Source organism: Bubalus kerabau, chromosome 10 (genome assembly GCF_029407905.1).
Source record: "Bubalus kerabau isolate K-KA32 ecotype Philippines breed swamp buffalo chromosome 10, PCC_UOA_SB_1v2, whole genome shotgun sequence".
NCBI lineage: Eukaryota > Metazoa > Chordata > Mammalia > Artiodactyla > Bovidae > Bubalus > Bubalus kerabau.
This window is the reverse complement of record NC_073633.1, coordinates 15,451,874-15,475,901: the sequence shown is the minus strand read 5'-3', so window position 1 is coordinate 15,475,901 and position 24,028 is coordinate 15,451,874. Positions and strand designations below refer to the sequence as shown.

General features: G+C 42.4%; 1 protein-coding gene across 6 annotated transcripts in view; it reads left to right on the top strand.

The window, feature by feature from the left end:
- The window catches only part of SERINC5 (serine incorporator 5), a 117,055-nt gene that overhangs the window by 70,445 nt on the left and 22,582 nt on the right, over positions 1 to 24,028 (top strand). For all 6 annotated transcript variants that reach the window (XM_055536686.1, XM_055536684.1, XM_055536681.1 and 3 more), the window contains exons 3-7: positions 9,801 to 9,979; positions 10,453 to 10,535; positions 12,013 to 12,106; positions 19,871 to 20,082; positions 21,617 to 21,712. In XM_055536686.1, the coding sequence (XP_055392661.1) occupies positions 9,801 to 9,979; positions 10,453 to 10,535; positions 12,013 to 12,106; positions 19,871 to 20,082; positions 21,617 to 21,712 (664 nt within the window). The remainder of the gene's footprint in view (positions 1 to 9,800; positions 9,980 to 10,452; positions 10,536 to 12,012; positions 12,107 to 19,870; positions 20,083 to 21,616; positions 21,713 to 24,028) is intronic.

Below are 24,028 nucleotides of genomic sequence, written 5' to 3'. Positions count from 1 at the left end.
TAAGTGGTCTGAGTAGAAAGCCCTGCCTGTTTCGACACTTGGTCCTTTTCAAAGAAACCCCAGCATCTGAGTGTTCAAGAGAGAACTGTCAGTGGGCCTTGCTCCTCTCAGGGGCCACAGACTCCTCTATCAGACCCTGCATCCTGTGAGAGAGAGTGTGGGTCAGTAACTGTGTCTTCCATCTAAAACAAAGTCCAGGCCTCCACAGCTGCAGTCTTATCTCTGGGCTTAGGTATGGATTTGTTTTCTGGACTCAGGGCCCTGGTCCACCCTTTTCCCCTTGATTTTGGGGGGCAGTACTTACTGAGAAGCTGGCCCTGTGGGAGCAGCAGAGACTTTCCTAGCTCCGAGATGGGGTGGGGGGCTCCATTGGCTCCTCTGTTCATCTTGTCTGCTCTCTCTGTTACCCATTACCCTAGAGTTTTCAACCCTCCCTGGGAAGAGTTTGTCAGTGTCTATTAAAATTTAACCACCTTCATGATCCAGCATTCATCTTCTGGATGTCAGTCCTCCTTAATGCCTCTGCATGTGCAGAGAGAGACACATGCGATACCCACAATACAGGCACTATCAATTATACCTTGTTCCTAAGGGTGAAAACTCAGAAACAATGTGAACATCTGCCACTGGGGTCACAGAGACTAAATTACGATGGGTCTGGGCTGTGGACTTCTGTATAGTAGTTTCAGTCAGTTCAGTCGTGTCCAACTCTTTGTGACCCCATGAACCACAGCATGCCGGCCTCCCTGTCCGTCACCAACTCCCAGAGTCCACCCAAACCCATGTCTATTGAGTCAGTGATGCCATCCAACCATCTCATCCTCTGTCATCCCCTTCTCCTCCTGCCCTCAATCTTTCCCAGCATCAGGGTCTTTTCAAATGAGTCAGCTCTTTGCATCAGGTGGCCAAAGTATTGGAGTTTCAGCTTCAACATCAGTCCTTCCAGTGAACACCCAGGACTGATCTTTAGGATGGACTGGTTGGATCTCCTTGCAGTCCAAGGGACTCTCAAGAGTCTTCTCCAACACCACAGTTCAAAAGCATCAATTCTTTGGGCGCTCAGCTTTCTTTATATAGCAGTTTAAAAGGTTGCAAATAGATTTATGTGTTGAACATGCAACAATCTGTGGGACATAATGAGTGGGGAGTAACAGAGCAAAGGGCTGACAAGGAAGTGAGACAGGGGTTCCCTCTGGAAGCAGTCAGGTTAGGGTTGGAGTCATGATGGTTAGGGGGGATTCAGTTACCTGTATCTGTTGTAATTTACATTTTCTTTGGCAACAAGAATGTAAACATGTGTTGCTTGTATGTATACTCACTTGCTCAGTCGTATCTGACTCTTTGCGACCCCGTAGACTATAACCAGCCAAGCTCCTCTGTCGAGGGGATTCTCCCAGCAGGAATACTGGAGTGGGTTGGCATTCTCTTCTCCAGATTGCTTGTATAATGGTAAATAAATATATTTTAGAATGATGCACTTTTAAGGTTTGCAGTTAGATTTCTTGAAAGCAGGGGTGAAAGGCCTGTTGGGGTCACTTCCTGCCCAGTATCCAGCCCCCTGGACTATCTCCTCTCCTCAGCCTTCAGTCTCTGCTCTGGAGAATATTCTGATTACTGTCCCAAATGACTCTTTGTTCCCAAATCCAATGTTACTTCTGGCGTCTCATCAACTGGTGGTATTTGACACACTCTGCTTCCTGAGAGCTGGCTCCGCTTCTCTCTGGCTCTGTATCTTTTCAGTTTCTTTCTTGTTTTTTTTCCCCCTTCTTCCCAGTCCCTGAATGTTTGCATTCCTCAGCTCTCTGGGCTGTTCCCAGCTCTGTCTCCTTCACCTCCCGCTCCTCCACCTGGGTTCCTTTCCTGGTAAATTTATTTATTCCATTGAGTGCCTCCTTTGCCATCTCTTCTGGTCCCTACCAGTCCTTTTCTCTAGTCTTGCTCTCTCGCCATCTGCCCACATTTCCCCTTGATTGTGGCAGCCTGTACTTAAGTGAATTACTGCCACTGCACCCTGAAACTGCCCCTCTCCTGTGCTTCCTATCCACTGCTGGCCCACCGTCCAACCCGCCGCCAAACTAGAAATGGGGAATGTTGGTCCTTGGTCCCTCTGCCTTCCCTCATAGGCCGCGCCAGTCAGCACATAGGACCTATCTATTCCATGGCCCCAAGGCCCACTGCTGTTGCCTCATTGAAGCTTTATATGAGTTTTCGCTGGGATTAACTCTTATCCCTCCTTCAAGGTTAGCAAGTGGAGTGGTTCTTTGTACATTCTGCCTTCATAAATCCTAATTCCCTGAGCAGATTGATTGTAGCTGCTCCCTGTTTCCCTTCTGAGGAAGAGCCCCTCATGTCGTCATCATTAGTTAGTTCTCTGCAAGCTGTCTTGTTTCAACTGAAAGCTTATTATTTAAAGTTTGTGATTGGAGTTGTTTTCTAACTATCTAATCATATTTGTGGAGGTTTGATCCTGAAAGGCTCATGGTGGAGGGGGAGCTGTGAACTCTAGCATTGTCTCTGTCTTGCATGCTTCTGAGATTCTGGGGAGTTACTATTGGGGACATTAAGTTCCTGACTGCAGAGGTGACTGGGTCAAATAAAACCAGGTTCAGTGGAATTTTCAGTTCAGTTCAGTTCAGTCGCTCAGTCATGTCAGACTCTTTGCGATCCCATGAATCGCAGCACGCCAGGCCTCCCTGTCCATCATCATCTTCACTCAAACTCATGTCCATCGAGTTGGTGATGCCATCCAGCCATCTCATCCTCTGTCGTCCCCTCTTCCTTCTGCCCTCAATCCCTTCCAGCATCAGGGTCTTTTCCAATGAGTCAACTCTTCACATGAGGTGGCCAAAGTACTGGAGTTTTAGTTCCCCGTATAACTTTTAATGGGCTTCCCAGGTGGCTCAGTGGTAGACAATCTGCCTGCCAATGCAAGAGATGCAAGAGACACAGGTTTGATCCCTGGGTCAAGAAGATCCCCTGGAGTAGGAAATAGCAACGCACTCCGGTATTCTTGCCTGGGAAATCCATGGGCAGAGGAGCCTGGTGGGCTACAGTCCATGAAGGTACAAAGAGTCAGACAGGACTGAGCAACTGAGCACCCACATATGACTTTTAATAATGACACATTGCAAACTTTTCTCTTAAAAATATTGAGAAATCTGAACAAAAGATTTGTTTGGCTGCACTGCATTGCATGTGCGATGATCTTGGTTCCCTGACCAGGGATGGAACCTGCGCCTCCTACCTTAGAAGTGCAGAGTCTTAACCACTGGACCACCAGGGAAGTCCCTGGTGGTTACTGTTTTTAAAAATAGCCCCCACAATCCCGAAAGGGCCTCAAAGGTAATAATTTACAGAGAAATGACCCTTGATTACTAGAAGCCGTCAAGGGGAGGATGGAAGCTGATTTTAGCCTTCCCCGTTTTGCAGCTCCTGTCCATGGGTGGGTAACAGACATGGGTGGGTCCACTGTCATGGACACTGGAATTTTTCCACAGAGAAAACTAAACTGTCTTAAAAAGTTTACAAATAATTGGAATGTCAGAAAGAGGAGAGAGTCTTGGTTCTGAAGTTTATTTCAAGTAAGATACTAAACAGAGCCTGTAGATCTAGTTTTTCTAGGTTTTGTGATATCACTCCTGCTCAGCTCTCCCAAAGCTTTCTTTGCAGCTTGGTTTCATTCAATGTCCTAAAAATTTGATATAATGGAAGGTAAGACTCATCAGCTTTGCTAATGTGCCATTTACTCATCTCTCTAAAATAATGTTATGGGGACATGATGCTCCATTTCCTCTTCATTTCTGTAAGAACCACTCTCAAATTCTATTCTTTATTTCTAAGTTTGTATCATGTGGGCCCCTGGCCAACTAGACCTGTAGGCCTTTCTAACCCTGCCATTATTTCTTCACATTTATTTGCCCGAGATTGAAATTGTTTTAAGGGCATAGCCAGCATCTCCCCTCAAAAGAAAAGCCATGGGGATTTTCTAGTTAACATCTCTAGGCTTAATACTTGTGTTGATGTTTTGAAATGTCTTCCCTGATTTGGAAGTTCAGGTATATTTTCTTTTGAGTGGTGACTAGGTTTCTGAAAGACAGGTAGTGAGTATTGGTTTTAGAACTCAGTTCTTATACAGGCATATCTTGCTTTGTTGTGCTTTACTTACAAACTGAAGGTTTGTGGGAAACCCTGCCTCGAGCATGTGAATCAGTGTGCCGTTTTCCGAACAGCATTTGCTCATTCTGTGTCACACTTGGGTAATTCTCGCAATATTTCAAACTTTTTCATTCCTGTTGTTACATGTTCAGTGATCTTTGATGTTACTGCCATGGCTCACCAAAGGTTTAGATGATTGATGTTCTTTAGCAATAAAATATTTTTAAATCTTATATTATTAAATTTTTAAGCAACGCTTTTTAAAAAAAAAAACAACACATAATGCTATTGCACACTTAATAGATGGCAGTATAGTGTAAACTTAACTTTTATGTGCCCTGGAAAACCAAAAAAGTCATGTGGCTTGCTTTACTCTGCCATTTGCTTTATTGCATTGATCTGGAACCGAACCCACAGTATCTCTGAGGTATGCCTATATAGATGTGCCAGGGAAAGGTTCACCTTATTGACAGTTGCCAGTACAATTGTTCCTTGGTATCCTTTGGGGGTTGGTTCCAGGACCCTCTTGGATATCAAAATCCACTGATGCTTAAGTCCCTTATATAAAATGGACTTGCATATAACTTACGCACATCCTCTTACATACTTTAAATCATTGCTAGATTACTTAAAATATCTAATACTATGTAAATAGTTCAAGGTACATGGCAAATTCAAGTTTTGTTTTTTGAAACTTTCAAATTTAAATTTGAAATTTAAATTTTTTTTTAAATTTCTTTTTGTGGTTAGTTAAATCCATAGATGCAGAACTGGCAGTTATACAGAAGTTCAACTGTATCTTTCAATATGAATCCTTTGGTAAAGTGAATAGAATGTCTACTGAGTTCTAAGATGTTCATTTCCCCTCTTGTTTAAATCAGAATGCATCAGCCAATCGGGGGTTCGTGTAATGTGCCTGACTCCCTCCCCCAAAAGGCTTTTTTTTTTTTTTTAAATAATAGCTTTAGAATTAAGTACATTTGCTTAATGGCTACTATGGATCAAGAACTGTGATGAGCCCTTTTTACAAGGATTCACTGATTTAATTCTCAGAGCAGCTTCATGAGGTGGAAGGCAGTATTATTTCATTGTACAGATAGGGAAACTGAGGCTCAGCTAGGGTGTGTAATTTTCCCAAGTATTAGTGGAGTTAGGGTTGGCAGTCCACATGAGCTCTTTATTCTCACTGATACTTTGTGACTTCGAGTTTGGTTGCTCAGTGGTTGGGAGGAAACTCCTTGCCCTCGGGCCTGTACAGAACCAACACAGATGCAGTGTCCCTGGATGCCCAGAGCCAGACATAAGAGGCAACATCCTTAGCAGGCCCGTCCCCTCCAGCCCACAGTGTGGAATCTGTGTGTGATGTATGTTTTCTTTTTCTAAAACTGGGATGGAGCTCGGAACAGCAAATATTTAATCAGAGCAAATTCCCGTTGCTAAATCCTGCCAGCTTGTTCTACTCGGAGGTTCTTTACCCAAAAATATTCACCACATGCTGAAAGCTAGACGTCTTGAGTCACCCACAGAGCATAAGGCAGGTCTTAGTATTTAGAGTAGGGGGTTGTTTGCCTACTTTTATTGTGGATGAGATATGCAGTGCCACATACTCACCCTTTGATGAGCCTAAGGGCCCCTGGCAGTAAGTAAGGGTCTGGGGGAGGGGAGTTTGTGGGTTATGACAGGGTGGGTGCTCATGCCTGCTGGCAGGAGCATTCTTCTTGAACTGATCTGAGGAGAAGAGAGAATTGGGTGTGGGTAGGGAGGTGGAGAAGAATCTGACTGGGAAAGATGGACTGGGTAGATTAAAGGGATGCTGACTCCAAAATCACTGCAGATGGTGACTGCAGCCATGAAATTAAAAGACGTATATTCCTTGGAAGGAAAGTTATGACCAGCCTAGACAGCATAATAAAAAGCAAAGACATTACTTTGTCAACAAAGGTCCGTCTAGTCAAGGCTGTGGTTTTTCCAGTAGTCATGTATGGATGTGAGAGTTGGACTATAAAGAAAGCTGAGTGCCGAAGAATTGATGCTTTTAAACTGTGGTGTTGGAGAAGACTCTTGAGAGTTCCTTGGACTTCAAGGAGATCCAACCAGTCCATCCTAAGGGAGATCAGCCCTGGATATTCATTGGAAGGACTGATGTTGAAGCTGAAACTCCAATAATTTGGCCACCTGATGCGAAGAGCTGACTCATTTGAAAAGACCCTATTGCTGGGAAAGATTGAGGGCAGGAGGAGAAGGGGATAACAGAGGATGAGATGGTTGGATGGCATCACCGACTCAATGTACATGAGTTTGGGTAAACTCCGGGAGTTGGTGATGGACAGGGAGGCCTGGCGTGCTGCATTTCATTGGGTCGCAAAGAGTCGGACACGACTGAGCGACTTAACTGAACTGACATGCATGTGTTATGGCAAGAGTGTGGGGGCGCTGTGCAAAAGGGATTAGCTTTGCTGATAGGGGGAACAGAGAAGGTAGGGGAAGAGTTGAATGAATATTACAGAGCAGTAAATCCCATATGAATAAAACAAATAAGGTGGAGGCATGGTGCCTCCTTTTACAGATTTAAAGCAACATTACCTCCTTATAACTTTACTAGCATGTGCTGCTGCTGCTGCTGCTAAGTCACTTCAGTCGTGTCCGACTCTGTGTGACCCCATAGACGGCAGCCCACCAGGCTCCCCCGTCCCTGGGATTCTCCAGGCAAGAACACTGGAGTGGGTTGCCATTTCCTTCTCCAATGCATGAAAGTGAAAAGTGAAAGTGAAGTTGCTCAGTTGTATCCGACTCTTTGCGACCCCATGGACTGCAGCCCACCAGGCTCCTCCATCCATGGGATTTTCCAGGCAAGAGTGCTGGAGTGGGGTGCATGTGAGATGAGTGCAATTGTGTGGTAGTTTGAGCATTCTTTGGCATTGCCTTTCTTTGGGATTGGAATGAAAACTGACCTTTTCCAGTCCTGTGGCCACTGCTGAATTTTCCAAATTTGCTGGCATATTGAGTGCAGTCATCTTTCAGGATTTGAAATAGCTCAACTGGAATTCCATCACCTCCACTAGCTTTGTTCGTTTTGATGCTTCCTAAGGCCCACTTGATGGACAGGGAGGCCTGGCATGCTGCGGTTCATGGGTTCACAAGGAGTCGGACACGACTGAGCGACTGAACTGAGCTGAACCTCCGTATTACCAGTACCACTCATAGGGTGCAGCTTTTGTTTCCTGCTGCAGGCTCTGAAACATTCACTTGTAGGGGGTCCCCCATGACTTCAGTAGATGAAGATTTTAACCGTGTGAATTTGCTCACTCATTGTGAAACAGCTGAAAATTCAGACTCCTTCAGAAAGCCCTTGCTAATTTCTCTCATGACCTGGTGGGGGTGCATCCTGTATCTTAATCACTGTTTTCAAGCAGTTTCCAGACTCACCTTCTCAATGGAATGCTCCAGGGTGCTTCCAACCCTATATGTTAAAAACAAACTCCCAGAGCTCTTTTTAGTTCCTAGGGCTTCCCTGGTGGCTTAGAGGGTAAAGCGTCTGCCTGGAATGCGGGAGACCCGGGTTCAATCCCTGAGAGACCCGGGTTCAATCCCTGAGTCGGGAAGATCCCCTGGAGAAGGGATAGGCTACCCACTCCAGTACTCTTGCCTGGAAAATGCTATGGACGGAGGAGCCTGGGAGGCTGCAGTCCATGGTGTGGCAAAGAGTCGGACATGACTGAGCAACTTCACTTTCCTTTTTCCCTTTAACCCTACTCCCCCTCCACCCTAAATACTTAAAAAGGCAGAAGAGAACCCTCTCCCTATCCTTCAGTCCTGCCAACTATGACTTCTACCCATAGACTTTGTATTTTTTCTGCTACTAGTTTACTTTCTTCAACTGTTTTCCAGACTGCTAATTCAGTGGCCTTCTAATCCTCCTGCCTCAAACTTGTCCCTTTTCTCACATGTTCTTCACTTTGCAGCCAAAGGCATTCCAGCTTAAATAGCTGTTTCCCCTTCCTTACAGTGTGGGAGCCAGTCTTCTTGGCGTGGCATATACCCAGCCCTTCCCACCAAGATCATGCCTTCTTTTGAGCTTTATCTCTTGGCAAGGAATACTTTTTTAGTATAAGTATGCCCCCATGCAATATTTAGTCTAAGTGTATCCCAAAATATTGTTATATTAAAAATTAGTTGTTATTTATACAACATTTAAATTTAACTACACAATCTGTGTTTTACCTGGCTTGGTCAAAAAATAATAGTAATGTCTCTCTTTGTGGATTTACATCTTGCTGTGATCTAAAAAAATTGGAGTTGCAGGAACTTGCTGACCACAAAATGTTTGGTATTTCTTTATGAAATCTTTTATAGCTATGCATGAAAGTGGAACTATTATAATGGGATCTCAGTAGCATTGCATTTTTGCCCAAGACACTCATTTAAAAAAAAAAATCATATTTGAGATCCAGGTATAGTAATGATTGCAAATCTTTTCTGAGGGAGAGAATCCTCAGGGAGGAAGATGAACTTCAACTACATTTAGTCTTCCTTCTGTTTATGGAAATCTTTTATTTTAAAACTTTTTTAATTTTTATTTTTTGGCTGTGCCAGGTGACTTGTGGGAATCTTAGGTCTCAGATGGAAATTTTAACAACCTCATTGTTACTGTTTCTTTAGGATCTTTTCTGTAGAAGAAATGAAATTATCATGCTTCAGCTTTACCTTTAGTGTTTTGTCCTTTCTCCCCCTGGTTTTAGTTTTTGTTTTGTGAGTAAAGGCTATAATGTGATTTTTCAACTTATTTTCTGTTCTAAAGAGTGTTCAGCTTTGATGTTGGTAAGAAGCAGATTTCTCTCTTTTTTTTTTTAACAGTAAATCTTTATTTTCTGACATTAGTAGAAATGTGCTGCTTGTTCTCATAATGTAAATTTTTAATTATTCTGATAATGTAAGTGGGTTTTATATTAAAACCTTCTAATTATACTGGAATAAACCATTGTTGACATTTATCAGATTAAGATCGTAAATAAAGAACTCCAGTGGATCAAGTAAAAATCCTATTAACCACCAATTCACAGAACAATATATTAAATTAAAAAAAAGATTTGAACCTTGCTAGTAATGAGGACTATGGACACTGAAACAAGATCGTGGTTTTTAACCCTTAAATGTGGTGCTAAGGCTGGGAATGTGAGCAGTCTCAAATATTGCTGGTGGGATATAAACGCAGCCTTTGAAACAATGATTTGACTTTATTGCTTGAAACTTTCAAATGTAGCTACTACCTGACCCATTGATTTCATTTCTAGGTTAGGAGCTTATCCTACATAAATAAAGGCATATGGGCACTTAATCTCTATATTTATACATTTTAAGAAAAAATACCCGTGTATTATAAGCATAATTTTTAAAAATTCTGATGCTGGATTTCAGAATTCATTAGGGGTAAGTGAAGGGTGCCTAGTACGTTATGAGCGCTATATCTCTAAAAAGGATTCAGAGGAAATTAAGGAAAAGGTCTTTGGAAGAGAGACTTTCTTCTCAGTCTTAATTTCTCTTGGTACATGGTGTATTTCACATTGGATTTTGACTTGCAGGCTGAAAGAACCACACCAACTCTTCCTTACGTAGTTTTAACAAAGACTGTCTCTCTTTTTCTTCAGATCCCTTATTTTGAAGATATTTGTAAAGGCATTAAAGCTGGCGACACCTGTGAGAAGCTGGTGGGGTATTCTGCAGTATACAGAGTCTGTTTTGGAATGGCCTGTTTCTTCTTCATCTTCTGCCTCCTGACCTTGAATATCAACAACAGTAAAAGCTGTAGAGCCTACATTCACAATGGGTGAGTCTTCGTGGGGATCGTCTCTCCTTTCCTTGAACTCAGAGCAGCATTCCAGGGCGTCTTCTACTCGTCACACCCTCTGACTGCTTTCCTCTAGTTGAAATTGTTGACAGTGATTTTAGAGAAGGTGGAAATTACACTTTTCACCGCACAGTGGACTAAGAACTGAATTCCTGTTTGTAACACCTGATGCCATAGTGAGAAATGCAGTGGAGATAAGAGTTTATTTCTTGTACCAAGACCTTCCTCCAGGTCATTTCCCCCCTGCAACAAAATGGTTTGGCACAATCAGAGGCCAAACACTGAGTCTGTCTAATTACGGGAGGAGGCAGTCCCCAGTCACTTAATTTCTTCCCCTCCATTTGAAGTGAACAGAATCACGGATTGACGCACTTAACTTCTAAGAGGTCTTTTGTCCTTCCTTGAATATCATTTGAATACATTTCCTCTGTTTTTTTTTTTTTCTCCTCCAGCTTTTGGTTCTTTAAACTTCTGCTGTTGGGGGCCATGTGCTCAGGAGCCTTCTTCATTCCAGATCAGGAGACCTTTCTGAATGGTACGAAGGGAGGGTTGGGGGTATCTATTTGTTGTGTTTTTAACCCACTTTGTAAAATTGTTCCAAAGCATAGTCCAGGGTACCTTTGATATTTTAGGTTACTAATATTCTTGTAGCTTAAAAAAAAAAACCTGCCTCACCAGCCCACACTTCATTCACCCTCTCTAGTTCTTGTCTCCCCCTCAACACCCCCCACCCCACCCTTACCTCCCCGGATGGGTGATAGAACCTCTAGTTACTCTGCTGGCTGAAGAATTGAAGTTAAAGGTTATTGACCTGAAGAGAAAATGAGGCACTTGGAAAACTTGTTTGGAAACTAGTTTAGCATGTCAGCAGCGGGACCAGGGAGACCTTGTTCTTTCTGCCCTGCACATAAACCCAGGGCTTCTTAGCAGCTTTAAATCTGCTGCAGCAATAGTGGGCTAAGAAAGGCTGTGTCTAAGATGTAGCTGTGTCTAAGATAGTGGGGTCCTCTAGGCTATATCTAAACCTGACTGGTGTGAAACTGTGTAACATTTAACTCTATTCAATCAATTATATTCAATTCAATTGACTATCCTTATCGATGGAATCTACCAGTAATATTTATTATGATGCATTCAATCGTAAGTGAAACAAGAGGCCCTTCTTTATTTGAGCTAGGGAGGGGAAAAATAAAGCCTGTGTTTCAGAGGCTCAAAGCACTGTTCAAACCCAAAGGATTCACTTTCCCAATTAAGATAGTGAAAGTATTCACACTGTGAATGAGGATAGATCCTCAAAGAGCCACATGCCAGGTCCAGTGAATTTCTTAGGGTCACACTGCTTTTATGCATTCCTTAAGGAAGTTGTATCCAAGTTGTCTTTTTACCTAAAATGCCTGTAACTAGTTTTCTAGTCCCCACAGAGGTCCTTGTATATATTAGAATAATATACTTAGAATGGTTGGGACCTGGCAGTTAGTCCACTAGCTCAGCTCAGTTGTTTTATAGATAACCCAGAGATATGAGGTGCTCATCCAAGGTTTGAGCTGCTTTGTGGCTGAGCCGGAAGTAGAACTTCAGTTTGAACCTCATTTCTTCATTGAACCTTGATGGGTCTCTCCCCAGTAAAATTCAAATCTTGGGTTTTTCTGGCAATGGGTGATTTTACTTTAAATGGGGGGTTGTTGCTGCTTTTATGAATTAACTACATCTGTTAGGGTATCTGGGATTGATTTATAGCATGGAGGTGAAGCTTGGATGCTGTGGTGCCAGACTGCCAGTGCTCACATCCCAGCACTTTACTGGCTGCAGGACCCGGTCAGCTTATGTAGACTCTGTTTTTCTCATCTGTAAAGCGGGTATATTAGTAGTAGCCACCTTGTACAGTTGTATGGGAATTCAATGTGTTAGCAGTACAGGGAGCCTGAGGTAAGAATTAACCATAGTCATTACTCTTTTGAGTTAGACGCTTGGGACCGTCACCTCATCTCCTTTCAAACGGTCTTCTTTTGCAGCCTGGCGCTATGTGGGAGCCGTCGGAGGCTTCCTCTTCATAGTCATCCAGCTCCTCTTGCTTGTGGAGTTTGCGCATAAATGGAACAAGAACTGGTATGTGCCTTTGTGGAAAGCTTCCACGTGAACTCACTCTCTGGCTCAGACAAAGTGCCCAGTGTCGACAGAGGCCCTACCCTGAGTCGTATTGCCAGGGGTTAGCAGCCTGCTTACACCAAAACTGGTCTTTGCTGGTTCTCTCCCTTCCCTCTGCTCTTTGAACCTCTTCCTTTAATCCTGTCTCACGCTGATTTTCTCTCATTCCTACCTTTCTTTTTCCCGCGTCAGTACTTTTTACTTTTTTCTCCCTTTTTCCCTACACCCTCTCATTTGGACTCTGAGACTTAGCCACGGGCAACCCCCCTGCTAAAGCCTCGCAGCCCAGCTCTGTGCTGTGTCAGTGGCTAAAAATGTTGAGCGAGCTTTATCTTAGGCCCCCATCCTTGGCAGATTAAAAAGAAAAATGTAGTTTGGAGCTGAAAGTTCACTTTCAGCAAAGACTTCGATGGACTAGTTCTTTCCTCTTTAAAAATAATTTTGTTGCTTCTCAACTGCCTAAGAGAAGAAGGGCCCCTTCGTTAGGAACTTTTGTTGTGCTCACTTAGAAAGCCATCCTGACTTTTAAAAATATAGACTCTAAGTGCCTTAAAAATAGGATTCACTCCCCAAGATGTGTGGCAAGTGCCAGACTATTCGTGGCTCATCTTATTTCTTGCTGAGCTACATTGAGGAAATGACTGGACAAGGGTCCGGCTTCTTCAATGCTAAGGCCAAGGTGACTTTGTTACTCTGGGCAAAGCTCTGTCTGACTTAACTGCTCTGTCTGACTTTATAAAACATGAGTGAAAATAACTGCCTGCTGTGTCTAGTAAGGCTCTTGTTATTTTGTAGATTTTGTAGGCATCATGTTATTTTATACTGTTTTGGGGTAGGGGAAATCTGAAAGTTCTATGTGAATGTGAATTTATTTTTTTTAATTTTGGATAACATAAGATATACTGTCCACATTCTCTCAAAACACTTTTCATTCTGATTATATTCTGCAGCTGGGTAGTTGTTGTTTTGTTTGGATTTTGTTTTGTTTTTTAAAGATCAAATCAAGAGATGCATGAATGAAAAGATACTCCTAGTCATTCTATTATTTGGTAAATACAAGAGTATGCACCCAAATGCCAACGTTAAAAATGTTTAAAGCACATCAAATCATCTTCCAAGTAGCACTACAGTCGTATTTTGGTATTTTTCAATTCTTAATCACTATGAAAATGCAGATTTCTAGGTCTGAATTGTGCTCATATATGAATTTTTTTTTTAAAGTGTATTTGTTTTGGGTTGTGCTGGGTCTTCACTGCTGCTCAGGCTCTTCTCTAGTTGCGGTGAGCAGGGGCTACTCTTCACTGTGGTGCCCGGGCTTCTCTTGTTGTGGAGCACAGGCTCTAGGGAGCACAGGCTCAGTAGTGTGATGCACGGGCTTTAGTTGTTCTGCGGCATGTGGAATCTTCCCAGACCAGGGATTAAACCTGTGTCCCCTGCATTGGCAGATTCTTATCCACTGTACCACCAGGAAAGTCCAAAATATAAGTTTATTATTGCATGCTGTCCTACATTTTAAGTCATCCCGAAAACCTAGTATGTTTGGGGTTTCTACTAGATCTTGTTTTGAGGCTGCAAAGTTTTCCTAAAGATAAGTCTAATGGGTGACTATAGTTTTATGTGACCCTGTTTTCTCAGTTGTACAGAAGAAATGTGCCCAGTAAGTTAGAAATGCATTTTAATTAAATATCACACTTTCCATTGATTCTTAATGTACTTTCACTCTGAATTTTTTTATTAGACAAAATATAATATGTCACCCCCAATTTTTTTTAAAGATTTTCACAAATTTCAAGTTAGGAACTTGTAGTAAAATATTAATATCTTTGATTCTGAGGGCCTGATTTGCCCATTAAATAGTATGTTCTCTCGAGAAGGCTTGTGCTGCTTTGTTCTGACTTTTAATGTTTTGATTGATTCTGAAGCCATTTTCTAGGACTGAGTATCGATGCCAAGTTTTAATAGGCATTTTGGAAGAGTTTGATCACTTTAAAAACTTTGCAGAAGCCACCTAATAGGAATGGCTTAAGAGCTTTGCAACAATTGATGTTGCTGTTGTACTGGCTGTGGGGCCAGTATCCCAACAAAATCCCTTTTGTCCACATACTCGTGGTTTCTTGATCTGCCTAAAATTAAGATTAAGCTAGGAAATGAACACAAGCTGGAATCAAAATTGCCGGGAGAAATATCAAGAACCTCAGACATGCAGATGACACCACCCTCATGGCAGAAAGTGAAGAGGAACTCAAAAGCCTCTTGATGAAAGTGAAAGTGGAGAGTGAAAAAGTTGCCTTAAAGCTCAACATTCAGAAAACGAAGATCATGGCATCTGGTCCCATCACTTCATGGGAAATAGATGGGGAAACAGTGGAAACAGTGTCAGACTTTGTTTTTTTGGGCTCCAAAATCACTGCAGATGGTGACTGCGGCCATGAAATTAAAAGATGCTTACTCCTTGGAAAAAAAGTTATGACCAACCTAGATAGCATATTGAAAAGCAGAGACATTACTTTGCCAACGAAGGTCTGTCTAGTCAAGGCTAGGGTTTTTCCTGTGGTCATGTATGGATGTGAGAGTTGGACTGTGAAGAAGGCTGAGCGCCGAAGAACTGATGCTTTTGAACTGTGGTGTTGGAGAAGACTCTTGAGAGTCCCTTGGACTGCAAGGAGATCCAACCAGTCCATTCTGAAGGAGATCAGCCCTGGGATTTCTTTGGAAGGACTGATGCTAAAGCTGAAATTCCAGTACTTTGGCCACCTCATGCGAAGAGTTGACTCATTGGAAAAGCCTCTGATGCTGCGAGGGATTGGGGGCAGGAGAAGGGGACGACAGAGGATGAGATGGCTGGATGGCATCACCCACTCAATGGACGTGAGTCTGGGTGAACTCCAGGAGTTGGTGATGGACAGGGAGGCCTGGCGTGCTGCGATTCATGGGATCGTGAAGAGTTGGACACAACTGAGCGACTGAACTGAACTGACTGAGGAAATGTACAAATACTGTTATTTTTATGTAAGTTCATTTAATTTAGGGTTTTTTTTAATGGAGATTCTTGCTTTCAAGGTTAGTCTAGAAAATATAATACTTGTATCTCTCTTCATGGGTGAAACAACCAAAGTTTTTCTTCCCTTTTCTTTTTTCTCCTTTTGTAAAGATCTTGAGAAAGAGATAATCTCAAAGGCAGTAGGAGAGAAAGGCCATGGGCCTGGACACCAGGCAGCAGATTTTAATGTCCCTGACTATCTGGCTGTTTTCCTCGAGGCGTGTGTGCATGTTCAGTTGCTCAGTCGTGTCTGACTGTGATCACATGGACTATAGCCCGCTAGACTCCCCTGTCCGTGGGATTCTCCAGGCAAGAATACTGGAGTAGGTTGCCATTCCCTTTTCCAGGAAACCCAGGTTTCCTGCATTGCAGGCGTATTCTTTACCATCTGTGAATCTTAAGGCATATGACTTGACTACTCTGACCTCAGTTTTTATATCTGTGAAGTGATGTGTTTTGTTCTTTTGTTAAAAGATAAGCTAGGGCATTTAAAAATGTTTGTGTGAAAATTGATTCAAATTTAGCCCTCTCCAGTCTAGCAAGTAGAAAGGATCTCAGGAGCTGTACAACATAAAAGGACTTTTATAGGCAAAAGGGAGCAGAGACAAGGAAGTTACATTAGGCAGAAAAGCAGTTTAGTTATTGTGAGGTAACTTCCCTATAGGGGATGGCAGGTCCTACCAGTCAGACTACCTAACTAGTTAACTAGGCTATCTAATTAGTGCTGAATAGGAGATTTCTGATTGACTGGTTTAATTTCTGATTGACTGTTTCTGGGAGAGCTGATACTCTGTTGCGTTGGTTTGGCGACATGGGGCTTAGCCTTAGTGACTTCATTTTAAGTCTTTCATCTTGTTTTTAACACTTTCTAGGTCAATTTTTTGTGGTTTGAAGTGTCAGTTCTATATCAAGACTGAAATCACAAAAAATAGCATAGTCAGGTGTTTCTAATGAAGACCCATTTTCTAGGCTTTCTAGATTTAAAAATTTATGTTGTTGGCTTTTGTTTTCCCCTGGCCCTCATCCCAAGCCTGAGCCCAGTTGCCTCTTCTAACCTGATAACCTGCTTGCCTCTGTATCTATACACTTCATCCTGCTGCTTGGTCCTTTTCTAATCTTCATCCAAGTGCTCGCATTGAGCATTGATTCAAAATTTTTGGAGTGCCAACTCTGTGCCAGGCACCGAGAGTATAGTCATGGCATTATTTGGTGTGTCTACAGAGGTTGTCTCAGGAGGACCAGCAGAATCCGGAGCAACAGGTAGCGGCCACTCTGTCATCATTGCTGCATCAAGTTGTCCTCTGACAGTTGGCAGTCCTTCCACCGACATTCTTTAAGCACCTATTACTTGCCAGGCATTTGGCAGTAGGCAGTGAAAGCAACAGTGCCCTGCTCTGTGGAGTGTATATTCTCCTGGAGAGGAGAGGGGGTAGCTAATAAGTCCAATCAAGCAAATAAGTAATAGGTTCAATGGTGGAGAGTGTGCTGTGGGTGTGAGAGTTGGGGCAAGCAGGGCAGGGAAAGGGTTTCATTATAAGGTATGAGGGAGACGAAGGAAGTTGGGAAGAGCCTGAGGCAGGGCTGTGCTGGCTTGTCTAAGGAGCGAGGAGACATCCACTGTGGCTGGACCCCAGAGGTGCGAGGGGAGGGAGCAAGGGAAAGTCATTCATCAGAGATGGCCCTGGACCAGATCATGAAAGGTGTCTGGGGCCATCATGGCAGATGCCAGGGCACTAGAGGGACAGAATCGAATGCACATTTCAAGTTAAGAAAAGACGAGAGGACGTCATAGGTGTAAGTAAGGAGACTAGTGGGAGGTGATCCAGGGGAGGGATGCCGTAGCTTGGTGCTAGATGGTAGCAGCAGTCAGATGATGACAGAGTCTGAAGTGGGAACCGAGGGAGTTTGCTGCTGGAGTTGGCATGATGCTGGGGAGAGGGGAGGAGCAGGGAGTGAAAGACAGTGGTCCAGCAACTACAGTTCTTTACCCCCAGCCCTAGTGGAATTGCCATATTCTGAGGTTGGGAAGACCACAGGAGGGCAGGTTTGGGGGTGGAAGTTTGAATACTGGAAAGTTAACCTGGACCTCCTAAGGTCCACAAGCCAGTTAGACCTCCAAGTGGAGACGTTAACAGGGATAATATGAGCCTGGAGTAGAGGGGAGAGGTTAGGGTTGAAGATTTAACCTTGGGAATCCAAGCAAAATCAACTGTTAAGAAAGTCCTTCTTACACTAATAAAATAGCCCCAAAGACTGGTGAGGACATAGCTGGACCCCCCACTTACATACTGGTCAGCAGTGTTCACCTTTTTCTTCATAATCCATTTTCTCTCCCTGTCAACAGGTAGCATTTGACTCTCTGCTTTCTCTAAGTCTCGCTTCATCTTCATATGATTTGCGTGCCTTCTCTATTACAATAACTCCACAGTCATCGGACTGCCTGGCTCAGTGTCAGGAGTATGATGGTCATTATCATTTTGGCCTTTCCTCTTTGTTTTCTTTCTGGCCGCAATAACTTCTCCATCATTCAAACATTTCAGCTGGGCTGCTTGAACATTTTCCAACTCTGAAGATGTTAACCAAGTTGCCTGCTCTCAAAGTTTTGTGCGATGTGGTTACAAAGGGCAGTTGACCCCTAAGGCAGATGAGATGATTCAGACCAACCCTTGTTGTAGTTCTGTCCTCTTCTTTTAGCATCAGTAAGCACTCTTCTTTGTTCTGAACAATCTCTATAGGTTGTTAAGCCACCACATACTTCTCCCATCCCTTTAATAATGTTTATATAAAATAATATAATCTTTACACTAGTCTCCTCTTCTAGAGTCTTTATTATAAACTCCATTAAAATTTTTACTCTTCTTCTGGCTGATTTTATTCTTCACTTTTTTTTTTTTTTTTTTAGAGGGGGTGGCTGTGGTCCAAGGCACGTGGGATCTTAGTTCCTCAACCAGGAATCAAACCTAGGCCCCTGGCCGTGAGAGCGCTGAGACCTAACCACTAGACCACCAGGGAATTCCTGCCTTCACTTTTTTTTTAATGTCAGACTCTTCCTTAATCATACCTGGCATTGTTTGGGAGAAGCAGTACTGGTATAGACTCTTCTTTTCAGTGCAAGGACAAAAGAGATGAGGTCAGCCAGTCTTTCTCTGGGTGGAGTTCAATGACTTCTCTCTCCCTGAACGGAAGATGGGCATCAGCAGGAGCTGCTGGCAGCACTTGGAGAAAGAGACTGGCTGCGGGCTCTGTGTTTCTGGGAAAATTCAGAGAGAACTCCAGCACAGAGCCCACTTTATAATACTGCCAGAACTTGTCCTGGGGTAGTCGACATCCAGAATGGGGAAGCTAACGACTGTGGATATTCATTTTAGTTACTGAATACACTTGAGTCAAAGACTGAAGTTTTTCAGCGTTAAGAAAAAATTCTAAGCTTGAGCCAAGAATTTTTTGAATATTCAGCTGTATCTTCTAGTTTTTAGTTGGTAAAATGATTGTTTGCTGTTGTTCATAGACCAAGTAGTGTCCGACTCTTTGTGACCCCATAGACTGCAGCACCCTAGGCTCCTCTGTCCTTCACTATCTCCTGGAGTTTGCTCAAATTCGTGTACATTGAGCTGTTAATTCTAACCATCTCATCCTCTGCTGCCCCTTTCTCCTGCCCTCAGTCTTTCTCAGCATCTCGGTCTTTTCCAATGAGTAGGCCCTTCAAATCACATGGCCAAAGAGTTGGAGCTTCAGCTTCGGTCCTTCCAATGACTGTTCAGGGTTGATTGCCTTCAGAATTCACTGGTTTGATTTCCTTGTGGTCCAAAGGACTCTCAAGAGTCTTTTCTAGCACCATAATTCAAAAGCATCAATTCTTCAGCACTCAACCTTCTTTATGGTCTAACTCTTACATCCATACATGACTACTGGAAAAACCATAGCTTTGACTATATGGACCTTTGTTGGCAAAGAGATGTCTCTGCTTTTGCATATGCTATCTAGGTTTGTCATAGCTTTCCTTCCAAGGAGCAAGCATTTTTTAATTTCATGGCTGCAGTCACCATCCACAGTGATTTTGGAGCCCAAGAAAATAAAATCTCTCTCTGCTTCCACTTTTTCCCCTTCTATTTGCTGTGAAGTGATGGCACAGGATACCATGGTCTTAGTTTCTTGAATGTTGAGTTTCAAGCCAACTTTTTCACTCTCTTCTGATCAAGAGTCTCTTTGGTTCCATGTTTTCTGCCATTAGAGTGGTATCATCTGCCTATTTGAGATTGTTGATAGTTCTCCTGACAGTCTTGATTCCAGCTTATGATTCATCCATCCTGGCATTTCGCATGATATGCCCTGCATAGAAGTTAAATAAGTAGGGTGACAATATACAGCCTTGACATACTCCTTTCCCAGTTTGGAACCAGTCTGTTGTTCCATGTCCAGTTCTGACTGTTGCTTCTTGACCTGCATACAGGTTTCTCAGGAGGCAGGTCAGGTGATCTGGCATTCCCATCTCTTTAAGAATTTCCCACAGTTTGTTGTGATCCACAAAAACTGGTAAAATGATAGGTCTTCTGAATAACTCCTTACGATGGTCTGGGACCTGATAACATTAGCTAATAATGCTTGAAGGGTGGTAGATATTGTTGGAGAATCAACTGACCTGTCTTCCCCCCACCCCTTCCTCTCCTCTACTTCTGGAGAAACAGGACTGCAGGCACAGCTACCAACAAGCTGTGGTACGCCTCTCTGTCCCTGGTGACCCTCATCGCATACTCCATCACTACGGGAGGCTTGATTTGGATGGCCGTGTTTTATACCCAGAAAGATGGCTGCATGGAAAATAAAATTCTCCTGGGAGTAAATGGAGGCCTGTGTCTGCTTATGTCAGTGGTATCCATCTCACCCTCTGTCCGAGATCGTAAGTACGAGATCCGTACTTCCTTGTTCATATTATAAATGTCTTTGACCATAATTTTGGAAATTATGGTCAGTTCTTTATTTACCACAGGTGGGTAAACAGTAGGAAAGGTGGGATTCCAGTGCCCTCTTCCTACCCTGCACTGGGCTGAAGGTGATAGTCAGTCATGCCTTTGTCAAAGATTTGAGTATAATGAAGTCAATAAATAAGAAGATAGATGTTACTATTGTTAAATAATGTACTACAAGGAGCATTTCAATGGAAAATGCCTTTAGTGGATATTTAGCTCTTCCCTATGGTCTCTTTGTAAAATCTGAATGAATGAGAAGACTCCCGAAGGAGCTGTTTTGGGCTTATCTTTGACTTAAGACCTCTGTGGACCACAAATCAAGGACAGCGTGGTCCCAGAATCAGGAAACAGGATATCCAATCCTGGCTCAGTCATTCGCTGGCCCCAGGAGCTGGCCTTTCTCAGATCCAAGTCCTTCCTCAGCAAAGCCAACAGAAACCTGTGAGCCTGATCTTGCTCGTGGTTGTTTCAAATCCAAAAGAAAGAAATGACTGAAGTTCATTATTGAAATTGAGATTATTATTCACCCAGTTCCTTTATCTATTAAGAATTTCCTAAAACATTATTAGTATTCAGATCAAAATATTCTTTGGGTTAAATTCTACCCTTTGAAATAGTTACAGTTTGGTTTAGTGCCATTAATTGTTAAGGTGAGTCTCATTCCCATGTCAAAGAGCATCACTGGAAAGGGCCTATTTTTTACCTTTATTGGTCCTTATAATTTGATAAGTAAAGTTCTGGAGATAAATTTAATCAGAGGGAAGACTGGGTAAAACTAAATCTTTTTATGTCTGTGGATGGTTGAAAATTTCACCAAAAAAAAGGATGAGTCCTTTTTATCGCATCTTGGTTACTCTTAGCCATCTGAACCGTTTAATTTAAATATTGTAACATAGAAGGCCTTTCCCCAATAAATGCTGAGCCCCATAGCCACATTCTTTGGCTTGGACCGATTCTGGTATTCCCAAAGGTTTTCTGTCCATTCACAGATGAGAACTCTTCCCCAGTGGCATGGATTCTGAGTATCTGATGGCTTTGTGAGTCTGGAATCCAGGTCCTTCCTATAAAAGCCATCATTCACCCCACTAAGCTAGGTGATCTCACAAATTAACAGTGGTGAATTTTTTCTGGAGACCTTGTGATTTAAGAACTAATGTGATGAACCTCAGGGAGACCAGGCAGTATGTTTCAGTACAGCTGTAGTTATTATCAAAATAAGATGTTCGGCGAGAACTCGGCAGAACTTGGCATCTCTGAAATGGCATTTAGGTTCAGCTTGTCACTCCCTCCCCCCAAAGATTTTAGTGTTATATGAGAAATATGCTACATACCCCTTCTTACCTTCATGTGTGGGGCTTTAGGTTTGAGGGATATTATTTGGGGCAGACCATTTTTTGGGGGTGGGGGGCGGTGCATATGCTTTCTCACCATTGATTTGTAACATGGTCCCTTGTTGTTCTCCAGGACAGCCACACTCTGGGATACTGCAGTCGGGTCTCATCAGCTGCTATGTCACGTATCTCACGTTCTCAGCCCTGTCCAGCAAACCTGCAGAAGTAGGTAAGCTGGCCTTGTAGGAAGGCTGTGCTTGCAGGGTGAATAGTGTCATTTGTGGGGTGAGGACTGTGTCTCCTCGAACTATCGTTTAAGTATCAGAGATGCAATGCATCAAACTAGAGAGGTGATCTAGACTTCTTCACTAAATAGTGTCCTCAGCATGGGACATGAACCTGGACCTTCCTTCTCCTGAGGCTTCCTGCTCTGCAGGAAAGACATGAACTCACGAGGGCTAATGAGTTTGCTTGTAAGCCTAATCTGCATTTTCCTGCTCAGAAATAATCAAATAATCAAGAAATCATCAGAAATACTCAAGATATTTCTTTTTGTTCTCCTTATTATTGCTGTTGTTTTTAGATGGCTGTTAATTAACTTTCAGTGATCATTTCTCTGCCTCTAAGAGTGGAAAGAGTGTGGGGGAGTGGTTCTGCCACTTCAGTAACTTATATAAAGTGACTTACTGTTCTCTTCCTAGACATCTCGCCTTTAAAATAAGAATTTTAATTATTATTTTAAGAAGATAATTAAGATTCTTCTTTTCCAGAGTGGTTTTTATGACTTCAGTTGAGTATGTGTGTATATGTATACGTACAGTTTCTGGCGTGTCAGAGGTACTTTGTAAAGGTTACCTATTATTTTTGTAGAGAAGTTGCAACGGATATTTGAGAACTATCAAAAGACCATTATAGGTTGTTACTGTACGAGCCCTTGAGCTTTCCCAGTAAAGGGCCATATTTTCTTATTTTGATCTCCAAACTCCTTAAATTTCATCATTTTTTTCACGTTTGTGATATATAGATGTATGTATACATGTATATTCATATATACATAAGTATATACAAATGTGTGTATGTTTGGGTATATTTTATCTTATATAAATCAAGTTAAATACATATACTCTTTTCTCTAGAGTAGAAAATTGATGTTTTCCTTTTTTAAATTTAGAAAGCAAATGCAAAGATGTTTTTGAAAGTTTTAGCATATACGTGTAGTATGTATGGGTCTTGCCTTTATAGCTATTTATAGTACAATGTGAATATAATTGTAGGTCTTTTGTTAAGTATAGTCTATCCTGGATATAATTTTTTTAGAAAAAAACTATAAATTTGACTTCAAGTTTATTTAAATCTAGTCTATTTAAAACTTTTATGAGTATTTTGACTGTTTACATATTAATCTCTGGCTTTAACTTAATGGGGTTTTTTGGTTACAGCATTTTTCTTCTCAATGGCAGGTATCACTTAAATACAGAAAAAAAAAAAAACCTTTTATTTTTAATTTTGGGTGGTAGTACTTAAATAGCAAAGTTCATATTTTGGTCAGGTTTGTAAAGAAAATTTTCAGTGGCCTAAGAAAAAGATTCCTGAAGCCACAGCACACAGTGACATTTGACGTTTACAGTTTCAAGTGGGAGTACAAGTAATAATTTTAGTGCAACTTCAAGCCCATAGAATGTGCATGTTTGTAGAATGGTTTGTAGCCTGTTATTTTATATTTATGTTCCTTATTTGGGGGCAGAGCAAATAGAGCCAGCTTGGGTGTTCAGAACTGAAGACTCTGTTAGATAAAAAGTAAACAACTAATGATGGTAATATGATAGAAATCTTTGTTATCTAGCCTCTACAATTTTATTAGACTCTAGCCACTTGAGAAGTTTCCCAGGTTACAGCCTAAAAGATGTCATGACGGTCCTATTACTGACAATAGAATGACTTCTTATCTGGGTGGAGGCTGCTGGCCAGACAGCAGTTCCTGCGAGTTCCTGTTTGATTGTTGGTTCTTCTCCGAGGATGATCGACATGGAGGATGCTCTCAGTTACCTGCATGCTACCTGCTGCCCAGTCGGCCAATTTATTGTTATCATTTAGTCCCTGAGTTGTATCTGACTCTTCTGTGACCCCATGGACTGTAGCCCACCAGGCTCCCCTGCCCATGGAATTCTCCAGGCAAGCATACTGGAGTGGGCTGTCCTTTCCTTCTCCAGGGGATCTTCCCAACCCAGGGATCGAACCTGTGTCTCCTGCATTGGCAGGCAGATTCTTTACCACTGAGCCATGAGGGAAGACCCATGAGCCAATACTTTTTACTATCGCTCCAATAGTACTGAAAAAGAACATGACTCTTAGAAATCCCTGGTACTGAAGACCCCTTTAGCACTAAGCTGACACCCAAGGGTCTTATTCTGAGAGGCTGCCTAGGTGGGAGAGGGTGCTTTAGAGAGCAGCCATCTAATCTAAGTTGGATGGTAGAGGAAACGTTTGCAGTGCTGAGTGTTCACTGTTCTATACTGCATGGATTTTCCCAAAGTGAATGCATCCC